This window comes from Cricetulus griseus, chromosome 5 (assembly GCF_003668045.3).
Source record: "Cricetulus griseus strain 17A/GY chromosome 5, alternate assembly CriGri-PICRH-1.0, whole genome shotgun sequence".
In the NCBI taxonomy this organism is placed as follows: Eukaryota; Metazoa; Chordata; class Mammalia; order Rodentia; family Cricetidae; genus Cricetulus; species Cricetulus griseus.
The window spans coordinates 178,824,262-178,841,810 of NC_048598.1; the positions used below are offsets into that span (position 1 = coordinate 178,824,262).

Below are 17,549 nucleotides of genomic sequence, written 5' to 3' on the forward strand. Positions count from 1 at the left end.
CTGACATTTCTCCTTGCAGTTGGGCTCTGTGAGCACTGAAGTTGTAGGGATTGTTACTGCTCAAGGGAGACAATGTAACTTCAGCATAAACCATAACAAACCAACCAGCCTGGGAGCTCAGATGATCAGAGGGCGCAATGGAGCCGAGAATCCCAGCAGAGACCTGAGATTGTTGTGGAGGTTGACTCTGTGTCCTCTGTGGTTTCCTTTCTTGAGTCTACTAGTTGACCTGAACCTGCCGTTTTTTGACCTGTGATGTTGTTTCCACGCTCAAACACAGTAAAGACTATTTGTTAACCTTTTCATGTGTTTATATTTTCTTGTTTATTTTATTCAGTTTTCATTTACATTCATAATTTTTTGAAAACTTTTCTACAATATATTCTGATCACTGATTCTCCTCTCCCCACACCTAGATTTTCATGTTTTGTCTCCTACACAAGTCTCCAAACTGTCTGTCTCTCTCCAGAAAAAAATACAAAAAAATACTTTAGTAAAGTGATAAACACCAAACAAAAATAAAACAGCAAGTACTGTTACACACAGTCACACACAAATCCAAATAACAACTCTGTAACCATGATACACAGGCAGAAAGAGTGAAACAAAAATGCACAAAGTGATACACGAGAGAAAACATTTGAAAAAAAAAAAACATTGAGCTCATTTTGTTTTGTCAGAGGCTGGGAAGTAGTTGATCAGGTAAATGTGTCTGCTAGCAAACTTAGTAACACCAGTTTGATTGCTTGGACCACATGACAGGACACAAGAACAGAATTTCTTAAGCTGTCCTCTGAGGATCACACATACAACTTGGTGCCTTACTCTCCTTTTCACATGACTAAAGACGGTATAACAGTTCTTAAAACTATTACATGGATGGAAACTCCTGAAAACCCACACCCAGCTGAGATTCTATTAGCATTGATGACTGATGAGGAGAATATGATCAGTTTTATTTGGAAGTTTTCTAGAGGTTTATGTTGTACTAGGGAATGACTCCGTCTCTGAGTATCTAGATAGAACTGATTGGATTTACCTTGTCATTAATTAATGAATCAAATGAGGTCATGAAAAGGGACAGAGACTTATGGAAAAGTCCCAAGAGGAACCAGAGCGGCTTGGTGGGTATAGATATGATCACACTACAATTTATACGTGGATTAAAATTTCAAAGGATATAATATGCAATATAACAAGAACAATTTTACATGGTTTTAGAAATTTCATACTCATGTATTTTGTACTCTGTGTTATATTCCCCCACAATCTCTATCCTTCATTTCTTTCCCCTTCTAATTTACATTAATTCTATTAGCCAATTTCACTCATGCTTCATTGTTTCTATTCATAGTTGTATGCAAGCATGCAATATCTAAAAACTACTGATGAGAGTCTCCTTTAATGCTTGATATCTGAGATGGACTTCATTAATCCATTTATCTACAGTTGCATCCAACTTTCTGTAACTGATGTAAGTTATATTTTCTTTGTAGATAAAAACTTCTGTTGTGTTGTGTATATAAACATGTCTTCTTGATGAGATCGTCTTTTGATACCTACATATTTTTTCCAAAATTTAGTTGTTGTGATTTTGCCACAATAATCACTGTTGTGTAAATAATTCTGTAGTATATCTACTTTTGGACTTTGGATGAGTTTCTTATTATAAAACATGTTTGAAAGGTAAATACTAATTGCATATGTCTGAAGGGAGGCTGTAAATTTCAAACTAAGCAGGTTTTCAATTTCCTGTCACTGTCATCATCATCACACCACCATCTGTAAATCAGTCAGATAACCTTGTTACCTATTGGAGGCACTGTCTCAGGCCTCAAATCTGTTGAGATGTTAGGTCCTGATATTACAACCTCAGCATCTGCAGAGAGTTCAGGGAAGGATGCTGTATATATCCACAGAGATGATCAGGACTGTGACCTCTGCATCTTTCTGCCTGACCCAGATCTCCTCTACCTTGCTGTGCAACTGGACTAGGTCCTTATCTAAGAAGCACCCTGCTCATGAATATGCAAAACAAGTGAATCTATGGTGGTAAATTTAGGGATGTCTACACCACCAACTACACATGATCAGTGTCCTCTCCACAGTCACTGAGCACACAGGTCCTCACCATGGGATGGAGATGGATCATCTTCTTCCTCATGTCATTATCTACAGGTAAGGAGATTTCCATTCCCAACCTAAAGAGCAGACAGAGAGTGAGATATCAATGACACACAGTCTACCTTTCTCCCCACAGGTGTCCACTCCCAGGTTCAGCTGCAGCAGTCTGGTCCACAGCTGGTGAAGCCTGGGTCCTCAGTGAAGGTGTCCTGCAAGGCTTCAGGATACACCTTCACCAGCTACAATATGCAGTGGGTGAAGCAGAAGCCTGGACAGGGCTTGGAGTGGATGGGGGGTATGAACCCTAACAGTGGAGGCACGAGCTATGCACAGAAGTTCCAAGGACGGGTCTCCATGACCAGAGACCCATCCTCCAGCACAGCCTACATGGAGCTCAGCAGCCTGACATCTGACGACTCTGGGCTCTATTACTGTGCAAGAGACACAGTGTTGCAACCACATCCTGGGTGTGTCAGAAACACTAGAGGGGCAGGAAGCTGCCCTGGGAATTGTTGACAGAGGAGATCAGACTGCAGACTAACTCAGAAATAATCATATGATTGGCGATTTCCTTTCCTCCTCCTCACAGTCCTAACTGTCTTTGTCATCTTTTCCAAGTTGCAGCTGTAAAGAAATTGATGCTGAATGAAATTCTGTGACCATCTCCATCTACATGTCCCTTCTGTAAGGAAAGACCAAGAGGAAATTCTGATAATACATAGTGACAAAGATACCCCTGGATTCTAGGAGATTGGAACTTTGGTAGGAGTAGCTTTGAAGAAAATAGAACATGAATTTTGCCAGGAAAGTACAAATGAACCACATGTGATGAAACCAAACCCTTCTCAAAGTCTTAAGAACCGGAATGTGTGTTTTTATTTCAGGCTGTGTTGTGTGTTAGCAGCTACTTGATGTTCTGTGTCTGCCGGGCTCCAGGGAAGGAGCTGGAGTGGGTCTCAGTGGTTACTGATGGTAACAGTGAACATTACCCAGACTCTGAAGGACATACTCACTGATTCCTGAGAAAATTCTGACAACACTGTCTATCTCCAAAGAACATTTGAGATTTGAGGACACTCCTGTGTATTGCTGTGCTAGAGTCACAGAGAGGGGACATCCATGTGAGCTCTGACATAAACTGTCCACTGATTGGCTCTCTGCTTTGTGTTTGCATTGAAGACATCAGCTTTCAGCTTTCTTCTCTTGCCACCACTCCTGTCCACACAGAAGCCTCCTTATAGACCCAGTTAGCACTAAGACTGGGGAGGGTTTCTTCTTAAGGCCAGAATCACCATCCGCAGAAACCTAGCGTCTACAACAGGAACAGTGAGGAGGAAGAATGGACAGGAAGTAGCAGGAGGGAGGGACAGAGGAAGTGAGGAGGGGCTGGGAGGGCACAGCATTGTGGGACATGGATGGGAAGGATCAAAATACATCGTATGACAATTTTTTAAAAGCAGACAAAAACAAAATAAAATACATAGAAGTTCATGGGACTGGAAAAAACTATTTGCTTTGTTGGGACTTGAGAGACAAACATTCAGGAAACAAATTTCTTGGCAAGGATTTGTCAGCCCTTAGTTCATCAGGAGCCTCATTTGATTCAAGTCATCACTGTATACAAAGCACAGTTCTGGATCATCAGGTGTCTGGGGTGAGAACAATGTTCTCTCTATAGAACACCTGGGCACTAGGACCCTGAAATCAGCTGGGGAAACACCAACTGAAAATTCCCCTAATCCTTTGCTCTTATCACTTCTCTCTTATCTGAAGTGAAATTGATCATTTTGTTTCTTACAGTCATTCCTGTGGTTATTAAATTGATATATTCAAATGCTTTCAACTCCGGAAGAGACATGTGTGGCCAATCTAGACCTGATGGTTCGTTTTTATGTGCACATGGTTTCCTTCCACTCTGTTACACATCTGTCATAATCATCCCTGGAGAATTTTCCAGCTGTTCCTGTGAGAAGAAAGTCACTGATAAGGCAACATCTACTGTGCACAGGGGCAGAGAGCTCAAGGGGAGCCAGGCAGCAGAAGTCCATATCCACACTGTGGACCCTGGTGAGTCCTACACATCAGCTAGACTCTGGTTCAGGAGCAAATCCAGACAAGATCAACCTGATGCCAAGGGAATGCAGGTCAGCAGGCGATGCTGGCATCTCAGACACTCAGGGCCTCAAGGAGCAGGTGCCAACAACGGACAGCAATGGAGGTTACTGCATCCACCCTGAGGTTCCTTATTTCACTTACCCACATATAACCCCATGATATATACGAAACCTATAAGAGAAATGATTTGATCATTTAAGGGCTGAAGGATAAATGACTTCAATCACGAGCTCATTGCATTTAGTTGCTTTAATGAGGTCCCTTTACCAGAGAATGCCACAAAAACAATAATGCCACAATCCAACAACCCTCTTAGCTATAACAAGCACAGTTTCTCTAACAGTAGATTTAATTACTCTGTTGCACAATTAGGACCCAACTCTCCCTTCTAATAAGGGATGGATAATTTAATCGTCCACATGAGACTGATCCCACAGCCACCAAGGAAGTCCTACATTCTCAGGAAAATTGAAGAGCTAGGAGGACATACAACCTTGGAACTGGAGATGAGGTAACAGAATCCTCTCCTTCCTGAGGCTCATGCACTCTTTATTGCCTTTCCTAACAGATATTATACAGAAAGCACAATGAAAATAAATTAATGCTGCTAAAATATTTATTACAAATACAATATGAATAACATTTTAATGAAATCATGGTCCTCACTACTTCATTGTCTGTCAGATATTTGCACCATTACCTGCTGCCCCAAGGGCTCACACAACAGAGCTTGAGATATAGAAGGAAGATATGCAAATATAGCCTCCCTCTGCTCATGAAAACCAGCCCTACCCTGACCCCGCAGGTCAGCCAGAGGACTCTAGCCCTGTCTTCACATTCAGTGAGCAGCACTGAAAACACGACAATCAACATGGGGTTGGCGCTGCACTGGGTTTTCTTTGTTGCTCTTTTAAAAGGAAGATAAAAAGGGAAACTGAGTGTGTGAGGAGACATGAGTGAGAGAGATAGTAGACATTATGACAGTTTCTTCATCAGGATCCTCTCTGTTTGCAGGTGTCCACTGTGAGGTGCAGCTGGTTGAGTCTGGTGGAGGATTGGTGAAGCCTCAGTGGTCATTGAAACTCTACTCTGGATTCACCTTCAGTAATGCTGCCATGAACTGGGTCCACCAGGCTCCAGGAAAGGAGCTGGAGTGGGTTGCTCGCATAGGCACTGAAGTTATAATTATGCAACCTATTACCTGGATTCAGTGAAAGACAGATTCACCATCTCCAGAGATTATTCAAAAAGCATGGTAAATTTACAGCCTGAGAACTGAGGACACGGCCACTTATTACTGTACAAGGAACAGTGTGAGGAGTCTTCAGTGTGAGCCCAGAGAAAAACCTCCCTGCCAGAATCCCATAGCCAAAAGGGGACACTCAACACACATTAGGCCCAGGTTCAGACACAATTGATTATTTTTTTTTTCTTGGTGCTCTCTTCACCTGCTGGTTTTCTGGGGGATGCTTTTGTAATTATACACTTTAGGAATTGATAATGCCTCTAACAATCACAAATTCTGTTTTGACTATCATACTTTTTGTTTGTTTTTCCAGACAGGGTTTCTCTGTATTTTTTGGAGCCTACACTTGAACTTGCTCTGTACACCAGGCAGGCCTTGAACTTACAGAGATCTGCTTGCCTCAGCCCACAGAATGCTGGGATTAAAGGCGTGTCTCAAATGCCAGGCTTGACTAACATTTTTAAAACAATATGTCACCTATTCCTACCTCAACAAAATGCAGAAAGTGTCTACAAGGGAAGAGTGATTCTCTGTGGGCACCAGTTTCAGTGTCTACTTCCTTTGACTTCTTTCTTTAATGAAGAAAAACAAAGACAACCTGTGTCAATACATTATTTTGCAACTTGGCCCCTTCTCAGATAACATTTGTGACAGAGCAATGGGATTCCACACTGGGACTGTTAGAAACAAGTTCATGTTATCAGGATGCCTGCCTGCTCACTTCCCTGTTTCCTGAAGCTGGATTGTCTTTGTAACCTAGACATCAGCGACTGTCTGGTGCAGAATGCCCTCCATACATCTAATATACAAACATACACTTTTTTGTTAAATGCAACAAGGCCAAATTATGACTTCTCTTGATTCTTGACTCTGTTATAACTTTGAAATATCTGATTCCAAAATTTCTTTCTTTGTATGCTTTTATTGTGTGTGTTTGCATGTGTGTTTGTGTGTGTGTGTGTGTGTGAGAGAGAGAGAGAGAGACACAGAGAGAGACAGAGAGACAGACAGACAGAGAGAGAGACAGAGAGAGAGAGAGAGAGAGAGAGAGAGAGAGAGAGAGAGAGAAACTGTGAGTGACTGGGTGTGTTTAATTAGGAGAAAACACATAAATCTTTGCTGCAGAAAGGCTGAATGTCAAGAAAAGAAACAATACTGCCACTGATAGCCTGGCTTCAATATGACTACTTTAATTAAAACAATAATAAAAAGTAATAATACAGTGTGTGACATGAAAAATATAAGACCCAGACACTGATATTGGAGTTCAAGTTTCAAGTTAAAGATCGGAGAAGCAAAGCAGCTGGCCACTACCTCTTGCCACTACCTATTTCCAGACCAAAGAGGTAATCCTCAAACTGTTACAGACTTCCCTGATACTCTGATTCACTCCAACTCCTATGGTCTCACCAACGTGGTCAGACAATAATCCTGACACTGATTCCTGACCCTACAGTAAATATCTCTCAAATCCTTGGAATTAGAGGAATGAACTCTGATTCACTGTGATGTTTCTAGGGGTGGTTTGGACTCCGAGATCTATTTCTTAATCCTGAGCCCTGAGATTAAATGTGTGCACCATCACTGCCGAGTTTCCAGAGCTATCTAGTGAGGCTGGCTTTGCAAAATGATCACCAGTAGCTATATTAGATCAAAAACAATATACCACCACAACAGTTGACAGCGGGATTCTCTGGTGTGAAAAGATTTATTTATTCATTCATTGATTCCATTCATGTGTTTGTTGATTTAGTAACTCCAACCAACACCAAGTAGTAGTATAAACAAGACCCTGTGATGAGAAAACCCAATTTGCTCCCCATTTGACCTGGGTCCATTCACATACGTTAGCACTCTCAGATTAAGTGTTGACTGGAATTTCTTGCCAGCACACATGGGAATTTATTCTCATACTTCATCATTATTCCTCCTTATCTTCTGGGCCTTTTCCCAAAGATCACATGATACTCAGGAAATGTCTGTTGAACCAAGTATTGGTGAGCAGAAATTCCTTGACCTCCAAGGCCTAGTGACCCCTGCATTTTTTGGTGCAACATGAAGTGTCAACACCATCATGAATTCTTTTTTCCAAATATAAACCAGTGTCAGATTAGAAAGGAAATAAGGGTTCCCTTATCTGTGAATTCTTGGGAAAGAGCAACAGAAAGACCAAGACTGATATAATTGTTGGATTGTTGTTAGAGTTGATCCAGATGGACCTATGCAAGGGTCATAGTGTTATTTTATATGTGACAGGATGCATTTCTCAAGAATAGACAAAGCTTCTATCCCCCACAGAACTTCATCTTATGGCTCCCCTGATGCATCCCAGTTACACTAGATTCCAAGGACAGCATCCATGACCTGTGCAGGATTTCTGAGAGAGTACAATCCTGCCAACACACATTTCAGAGCAATCTCTACATGGGAGTGAGATCAATCAACTGGAGACAATGTTCTGCCAAAGTAAACAAAAAGGGACATAGCCCATTATTATGTCAAGTTCATATGATCAACAACATTGCTAATTATGTTTGTCATGAGACAGCCAAAAGGGAGAGCAATGATAAATTAGTTATGCAGAGCCTGGGGAGTAAGTGCAGATGGGCCAGAAAGGGTGTTTCCTGACTCTACTCAGAGTTTGTTCCTCTCAGTTAACCACATACAAGGAACAGGAGACCATCTCCTTTGGCACTTAGAACCCCCCCCCTAGAAGGACACAAGATCAGTTAGTTATTATAATCTATGTCACACTCCTGGGATTGCTACAATAAGAGAAATGACCCAGTTCAAAGACTCTCTCACTCACTATGATATAAGGACTATTTCTCTCATAGTGGAATCAGTTTATTTACAGGAAAAGTAGGACCTGCAAGGGTCGATAGAAGATGGGGTTCTAGACCACAAAGAAGTGTACAAATTTTCCCATCACTGTCTCCAATTGATAACCTCTTTCAAATGAAAAGTGAGATTTCTCTAAGGGAGCCTAACTGAGGGAAACTACCACTCCTAAGCATAGGTTGCAGGTCCATCAGTAGATGTCTTCAGGTATCCAATTCTAATGAATTTGGGAGTTTCCCAGCCTCAATATGTCACGTGGCTTCATTGACAATATATATATATATATATATATATATATATATATATATATATATTGTAATACAGTTCCTTCTCCTATATAGAACAGCTTCTAATTGTGTTTTTATGGGATTCCTGAGCATGTAAATCAGGTGGTCTCTGCATCCACACCTGTTCCTTGTACCTTTTCTTGGGATCTTTTCTTCCAGTTTTTGTTTGTTTCTTTGTTTTGTCCTGTTGCAATGAGTTACTTTTTTGATATCATTTTGCTTTATTGTATTTTATTCACTAGAAGCCTGTTTGTCTTCAAAAGACAGCATGGTGGTGTATTAGGAAGGGGAGGACTTAGGAGTTGAGGAGGGAGGAGGAAGTATGGGATGCAGAGGCTTCTACCAGCAGGTGTTTCCTCTACATTCCACAGTCTGGAGGGAGCAAGAATCAGGTGTGGACCCTGTGCTACAGCAACAGGACGGCGTGCTAACTTTCTGGGAAAGATGGAAACCAATCACATGCGTGGGAAAAGGAAGAAAAAACTAAGCAGTGTGGTCCTCTTAATCAGAACCAGGAACTCAGGAACCTAAGTGTGAAAAAATGTTAGTGCTGACCTGAGACTTAAAAATACAGAAGCAGAAGAATTAGGTGGAGAGTTTGGGCTAGGAAGGCGACCTCACTCCAAGATGTGTTTCCTGTGATCCCTGCAGTCCCCATGCTCTCTTGCTCCAGACTCACACTGTCAGAAGTCAGACACAGAGATGGCTGTGTTGTAATAAGAAATGGAGTGGTATCCACCCTCCTCTCTTATAAGTAAAAGGTAAACCCCCAAAATGCAAATGCACCTTCTAGCTCTAAGTTAAATCCCCTCCTGAGCTGTGGGGGCTCACATCTCTCTCACAGGAGGCTGACCTCTGAGAAAAGGGGGTGTAGCCTAGAAGATGAGACGGTTGGGTCTTCTGTACCTGGTGACAGCCCTTCCTGGTGAGTGTGACCATTTCATACATGTGTCCATGAGGGGATGTGACAACATGTGATTGACAGAATTAACTCTTCCTGTCTGCAGGTGTCCTGTCTCAGATCCAGCTTCAGGAGTCAGGACCTGGCCTGGTGAAGCCCTCACAGTCGCTGTCCCTCACTTGCTCTGTCACTTGTCACTCCATCACCACCAGTGGTTACTGGTATCAATGGATCAGGCAGTTCCCAGGGAACAAGCTGGAGTAGATGGGTGGCATAAGATATGATGGTGGTAACAGCTACAACCCATCCGTCAAGAGCCGCATCTCCATCACCAGAGACACAACCAAGAACCAGTTCTTCCTGCAGCTGAACTCTGTGACCACTGAGGACACAGCCACATATTACTGTGCAAGACACACAGTTAGGGGACTTCAGCATGAGCCCAGACAAAAACCTCCCTGCAGAGGAGCTCTGGGCCAGCAGGGGGCGCGCAGCACTCACGAAGCCCAGGAACTCTAAGACTTCAGAGCAGGGAAATATAAACATTTGGTTTTCTTTTGCCTTTGCTTTCACCTCCCTAAGCACAGAGAACACAGAACGTGTTTTCTCTCCCTGATTCTGAGACGCTGTGCCTTTGTAAAACAAACATTTGTTTGTTTCTCACTGTGAGTCTGGACACCGAGTGCGCAGTAGCATTTCTTATCCCTTTGTGGTTCCGGCATTTGCCAGCCTAGCCATCTCTGTGGTTTGAGGATTTTTTTTAATTAAACCATCGTTTTGAAAGGCAGCTTACCTTGGCATTGCTGTAGTTGTCCCATTAAAAGTGTCAATTCTATGTTCGATTCTCCATTCCTTCCCTCTCTAATACATCTGCATGCCATAGCACTTCCTAGAGTACTGACAGGAAGCAGTTGCTCCTGTGGCTAAGGAATGTGCCATAGACTGACTGGGGTCCAAACATCACTGCAGCTGTATTACCACCCCATAAGAGAGAGCAGGAATTTCCTGAGGTCAAATGAGCATGGTTGAAGGACAAAGACTCTGTTGTGACTTTGAAACTCAAGCCCAATGTAGGGATTTATTGTACAAACATTACTTAAATTTGCATTGTGATTAAAAGCATCACATTAAACAAATCCTCATGTGTTTATACTGATAGTTAATATTTTTTTAAAAAATGTGTCATGGGCACACAGGTACCATACTATGGACTAGTGGAGACCCAGTTTGTGATTGGGAACTAAACTCCTCCAGCATCAGCATGGGTAGGGACACCTCCAATGGCCAAGTTTTTTGAATTAACCACCTGCCATGACTTACTTTGCCAGACAAATGGGAGGAGAATTCAGTGGGAACACAGACACAAACCTCCCTACACAGTAGCTTGGGAACAACACAGGCCTTTAAGAACGGCTGAGGCTACTCAGAAATACTAGATGGTCCCCAGTTCTGAACTGACACCATGGGCTTCCTTTTAAACAAGTGCATGTCTGCTCACATTTTAGAACGTGTGGTTTTCTCTTCCTGCTCAAATACCCTTCTACAGACCCTTGGCCCTGTCATATTCCACCACAATTACCACCTGATTCCATTCTCCTAAACAAACCATTATTTCCAGTGAGCACCTAAGGTTTCTGTTTGCCACTTGTTGTCAGATGGAATAAAAACAAAAATAAAACTTTCCTTGATTTTCCAATTTGCCTGGGCCACGATGGAGGCATTAATCACCAGGATAGATATCAGATGAGGTTGAGGGAACTCCAGAGCCTCTGTGGGCTCCCATCTCAAAGTCTGGTAGCTGAACAACACCTGCTAGGAAAAGCCAACAATAGCTCAACAAACAAAAACACCTTTCAAAATTCAGTGATGTAACTAACAGCACGCCAAATACTTTGGTGGAAGATTTTTCCATAGATTTGTGGGGAGTCTCTTCATCTTTCCTCTTAATTTAAATACTATGTAATCATTTATAGGTAAGTCTAATCCTGGATTGCTTTTATTGGTAGCAATCAAATTTCCTATCTTTTGAGAGATTAGGACAGAGCCAAATATCATTTTGTGAGGTCCCCTCCATATAGAATCTGTCACTTTGGAGGCATTCTGGCCTTCTGCTCATATAACATGGGCCAGAGGAGTGGGATTGGAAACTGGTGATGTAAAAGGAATTGATGCCATCAGGATCCCTGTTGGTCATTCCCCTGTTTCCCCAATTTCATTGTCTTTGTCACAAGTTTTATTTTCGCACTGATTGACACTGACTGGACATCAGTGTATTACACATGATAACTGCACCCCCCACACCAACACATACACAAGCGCGCGCGCGCGTGCGTGTGCGTGCACACACACACACACACACACACAATCACACACACACACACACACACACACACACACAGAGAGAGAGAGAGATAAGAGAAAGAGAGGGAGAGAGAGAGAAAGAGAAACTGAGAGAGATTTTTGTTTTTAGAGATGTGAAGGGCCACTTATAATCCCTCTTGATTTATGACTCTAACTTTCACATATCTGTATCTAATGAATTCTGTATATCTGTGCTTTTTTGTTTTTCTTCTGTTTACATTAGGAGAACGCACATACCGTGTATCTACAAGGGCTGAACGATAGGAACAAATAATTCTGCCATTGATAGCATGGCTATAGGGTATTTTAATTACAGAAAGTTCCTGTCCTCCAAGGCCCAGTGTCCCTTCAATGTCCTGTGTGCAACATAAAGTTTCAGTAACATGAAATCTCTTACTCAGATATAAACCACAGAGTCAGGATAGAAAGAGAAGAGGGGTTCTGTTATCTGTGAATTCCAGGGAACCATCCACAGAAAGATTAAATGTGGTAAGAATGTTGGGTGTTGTTATTTTTGAACTGGATGGACCCATGTAAGTTGAATAGGGCTGAGTTCGGTGGGGACAAACTGGATCTCTCAAGGAGAGGTAAAGATTCCATCCTCCACAGAACTTCATCTATGGCTGCCATGATACATCACAGTCACACAAGATTCCTAGGATAACCTTCCTGAACTGTACATGGTTGCTGAGAGCACATTAAACTGTCTACAAACATTTCAGAGCAATCCCTATATGGGGTGAGATCAATCAATTGGAGACCATGATCTGTCAAAGAAATTATAGAGGGACACAGTCTAATATTGTATATTGTGATTTTCAAATGGCAACAAGTCCACATGATCACTGACATTGGTAAGTATTTTTGCCATGAGACATCAGAAAGTCAAAGCAAAATAATTTAGCTATGCACAGCCTGAGGGGTAAGTATAGAGGGGCCAGCAAGGGTGTTTCCTGAATCTACTCAGAGTTTCCTCCTCTCAGTTAACCACATACAAGGCCCAGGAGACCATCTCCTATGGCAGTTAGAATCCTCCCCTAGAAGGATACAAGATCAGTTAGTTCCTAGATTTTATGTCACTCTCCTGGGATTGCTACAGAAAAGGAAATGACACAGTTCAAAGGCCCTCTCTGTCACCATGGAGACAGTACATCTCATTATAGGATAAATTCCTCAATTGGAAGCCAGGACTGGACAGTCTTATCTCATGGAGAAGCAACCTCAAGGTTCTTCATGCTGAGTCTCACCCAATTAGGATAGAGTTTCATATCCTGGGAGGGGACAGGACTGGAGGGATGGAGGGTACGAGATCACAGTCCTGAGTGGAGGCTCTAGATTTCTCCCTGTCTTTTCTTAGAGACACACATGGTTCCTTTATTACTTTGAAAATGTTGAAAACTAGTGACCCTGATGTACAGTAGTGGGAATCAAAACACAGGCCTCACCTGAATAATGATTAATGCAAGCAAATATTCATATTTAAGTTACTTACAGAAAAGTAATAGTGTATAGAATTTACATATCATTTTTCTTCAGTACTGGGTATCACACCCCAGTTGTTTGCATGAATTAACACTAAGCTACATCCTTGAAACCAGTTTCTTATATTCAATATCTAGATTCAAAATGCATAAAACTTTGCTAATCCTTCTAAAATTACCACACCTCTGTACAGCTAATAAGAGAGAGTTGTGGCTGCAGCAAAAAAAGAAAGGTAAATTAAAAATAAGTAAGACTGAATTATATCACAAATACAAAATAAATAATCAGTAATTACTTCTTTCCATATCACTTGATTTGTCTCTTTCCTTTGCTATAGGCATTTAAATGCCTAATTCTTCCACCACAAAACTCCTCATACAGATCTGGAAATGCAAACAAGGCCTCTTTTTGCTCCTGAAAACCAGCACAACCCTAACCCTGCAGATTCTACTGAGGAGCCCAGCCCTGGATACCACGGCTTTCCCTTCAGTTTTAGCACTGAAGGAAAAACCACTCACAATGGAGCTGTGCACAAGGGGAGATTTCCCTGTTACTTCTACATTTTAAATTAATTTTTGTGATTTTCTAACCAGAATTCTGTGCCAAATATTATCCCCACTCAAATTCTTTGTGTATCCAACAATTGTTCACTCTCAAAATTCATGACTTCTCCAGCTTTAATTAATACTTTTCCAGTCTCTTTCTCTTCCTCTGCCGTGTGTGTGTGTGTGTGTGTGTGTGTGTGTGTGTGTGTGTGTGTGTGTGTGACATTGGGCTCAGTAGGTGGTGGTGGTGAGAGGAAGGTATTTGAGGATTTTCAGAATAGAAGGATGTGGCTGCAAGGACATTGTCCCATTGGGTGTTAGGGAGGTCACAGAGGAGCTGGCAGTACCTTTGTGATGGGGGAAGAGCAGGACTCTAGGGTAGGTGGGGAAGGTCAGCCCTGGAGGAGCAAATTGCTAAATATGGCCATCAAAATGTGTGTTTACCATTGTTAAAGAATGTTCTCAGGGTTCATATTTACATAGACATTCTATTATTTTTTGAGGATCAATCATGGACTTCATGCTTGATATGCTATACCACTCAGCTATGGCTTCAGCAAAAATGTGTTAATTCAGTATAATGTATGCATCCATTATTCCAGACCCATTTCTTAAATGATTTTGGTTAGGTTTTGTTTCTCTGAATTTCCAATTAAAAATGTAATTATTTACCAAAGACAGGAAAAGAGTTTACAAACAGGGAGAACACTGAAGTAGGGCTGAAAATTTATATTTTCTTTAAAACCTAAAACGATACTAAGTAAATTTTTTTCCTCATTCATTCTTTCTTCACTCTTCTTCCTGACAAACAGCTCCATACAGACCACACACAACTCAAAATTTTCATTCCCCTGTCCCATCCTCTTGCCTATCATGCAGTCCTGGGAATAAACATAGGGCTTCAAAAATGCAAGACAATACTCTACCAACTAAGCCATGTCCCTGGACAGTAAGTGATGCTTTGATACCATAAACTCCACTTTGGTCTTTATTTCATCTCAGACATTTGCACCCTTATTTATTTCCACTAAGCTCCTGCCCCTGAGTTCATGACACAGCAAGAAGATATGCAAATTATGTCCCCCTCTGCCCATGAAAACCTGTACTGACCCTGCAGACATGACAGAGGCACCCAGCTCTGGACTCACAGGTCCTCCCATACTGTGGTCATCACTGAACACTCAACACTCAGCATGGATTTGATACTGAGCTGGGTTTCCCTTGTTACTCTCTTCAAAGGTAACTTATACATTAGGAGAGATACTAAGTATTTGGGGAAAAGGAAGTGAGAGGGTTATTGGGCATCTGTGATTGTGTACTGACAGAATTCTCTGTTTGCAGGCATCCAGTGTGAGGCTCAGCTGGTGGAATCAGGGTGGAGGCTTGGTGCAGTCTGTAAAGTCCCCGACACTCTCCTGTGCAGCCTCTGGATTCACCCTGAGTGAGGTCTGCAGTATTGGTGATGATTTTTTGCTCATGAGACTCAGACAAAGACTCAGTGGTATCCGGTTAGGACAGTGCTTGGATTAGGGAAGTCACAGGGGAGGTGAGGCCACACTCTGTGACCCACACACCCTAACAGGTCTCAAGTCTTCTACTTTCCCTGAGAACTGTGCACATCAGACACAGATGTGACCCATTTGTATTTTCCCTGATGCAGTTACTTAACATATAACTTTCATCATGGTGTCTCCTGATATATTTTGTTCATCCAGCTTCTGTCTTTTGTTTAAAACAGACATGAGCCTCTTATAGGAAACTCAGCTGAGCCCTAGGCTGTAATTGTGTGGGACTTAGGGAAGGCTATTTGTGGATTAAAAAAAAAAGAAATAAAATTTAAAGGAACATGATTGACCCCAGTTGTTTTTGGAGGAGAAAGTTTATTATACCATTGTGGGAGAGCATAGCCAGAGGTGTGAACATCTGGGGAGTCCAGAGTGGACACTACCCTGAGTCATGTGAGGAGTGAGAGAAGCCAGGAGGGGAGGGATGACAGGGAAAGAAGGTGAAGGATCCAGGATACCCAAAAGAGATGAAAAGGACCAGGTAACTGAAACAGTTGGGTGATACACAGAAGAGCAGCTTGAGATAGGGAAGGCCAGCCCAGGGCTGGAATGCTTAGGGTAGGTGAAAGAATAAGCCAGCCAGGAGGACCCTGTTACAGGTAAGGCTGAGGGAGGCACAGAGAATGTGGTGTCCACTTTCTGGCTTGATAATTTGAATAGGCACCTCTGCCATTTGTCCCTTGTTTGAAACCTAACATCCCATGCATTCGTTGTCAATAAACAAATGATTAGGTGAAATTTTCTCTGAGACTACTTCCTGCTGACATGGAGACATCATTGTTGGGTGGTGTAAAGGTTCATGAAACCTGGATAAAGGGAAGTCAGGTATTTATTTCAGATTTACTCATAAATTAAGAAATGAAATAGAGAAACACTGAGGCCTTCTGCCCAGAGCTCTGCAAACTGAGACCTGATCTTCAATCACCACCAAAGACAAGAGCTCCCTTCCAATTCTGCATGCAGCACCTGAGACTCCAAGACGAAGGGGCTGGTTCCTCAAAGGCTATTGGGTGGATGAGTTCCAACAACAGGGTGGAACCAAAGAGGCTGGAATGTTGGCTGTGTCCATGCCTTCCAGGCTCTGAGGAAACTTTTAGGGCTAGAGACGTGTGGGCATCAGTTGGGGCAATTTGTGAGGCAGGACTGCCTGGGATGAGCCAATTTGATCTTGTCCCAGGATGCAGATATTTTGAACGAACACCTAGAGGTAGTTGTTGGAGCAGTCTACATTTGATTTTAAATATAATGCAACAAACAGACTAGGATGCCAGGAAGTGGTGGCAAAGTTCTTTAATCCCAGCACTCGGGAGGCAGAGAAAGGCAGAGCTGGAGGCTATCCTGGTCTACAAGAGCCAGTTCCAGGATATCCTCCAAAGCCACAGAGAAACACTGTCTCAAAAAAGTAGACTAAGGAGAAGTGGTAAAATAAGATGTTTAGGGAAATTTTTATCTGGGTGTACATTTGAAACTTTTCGGCCATGGACCTGGTGTTTGATGTGAGGGACCTACAGAGAGAGAGAGAGAGAGAGAGAGAGAGAGAGAGAGAGAGAGAGAGAGAGAGAGAGAGAGAGAGAGAAGGATAGCCCACTCTCAGGCTTAGGGAAAGTAAGCAGGTATTCCTGGCAAACACAGAGAAGCAGAGAGGTCCTGACAGGTTTTCTGATGGAGGGGTTGCTTGGTTCATCAGGAACTGGAAGGCACAAAGTGTCTCAGGAGCCAAGGACTCTAACCAGAAAACCTAAGACAGTCGGTAGATCAACTCCATGATTCCATGCAAAATGAGATTGGTCTAGCAATAAAATGATGATTACTTTCCAAAGGTATTAAAAGATTTTAGTTTGCTGAGAGAAAAATTTTCCCACAGGCCTTGGCCCAGGACAAGGAAATTGGCTCCAACCTGAGGGCAGACAAACAATCCTTTTTGGATCACACCTGGCCAACAGACAATCGGGGACTTTTCAGGGTACATTCTGTGGTTTTTCCTTTGTAGAAAAGCAGGTCACACCTGGGTGACCACTCTAACATGAGATCATACTTTGTAATCAAGCACTTTGTGCCCCTTGCCTGTATGTTGATCTGTGG

The 17,549-nt window shown here is 42.3% G+C and overlaps 1 gene segment (V, D, J or C); it reads left to right on the forward strand.

Annotated features, from left to right (window-relative positions):
• The first annotated feature begins 2,132 nt into the window (after window positions 1-2,132).
• On the forward strand, window positions 2,133-5,453 carry LOC113838040. The segment is given in 4 exon segments: window positions 2,133-2,178; window positions 2,261-2,591; window positions 4,082-4,191; window positions 5,254-5,453. Coding segments are annotated over 4 exon segments (687 nt in total).
• Window positions 5,454-17,549: the final 12,096 nt, after the last annotated feature.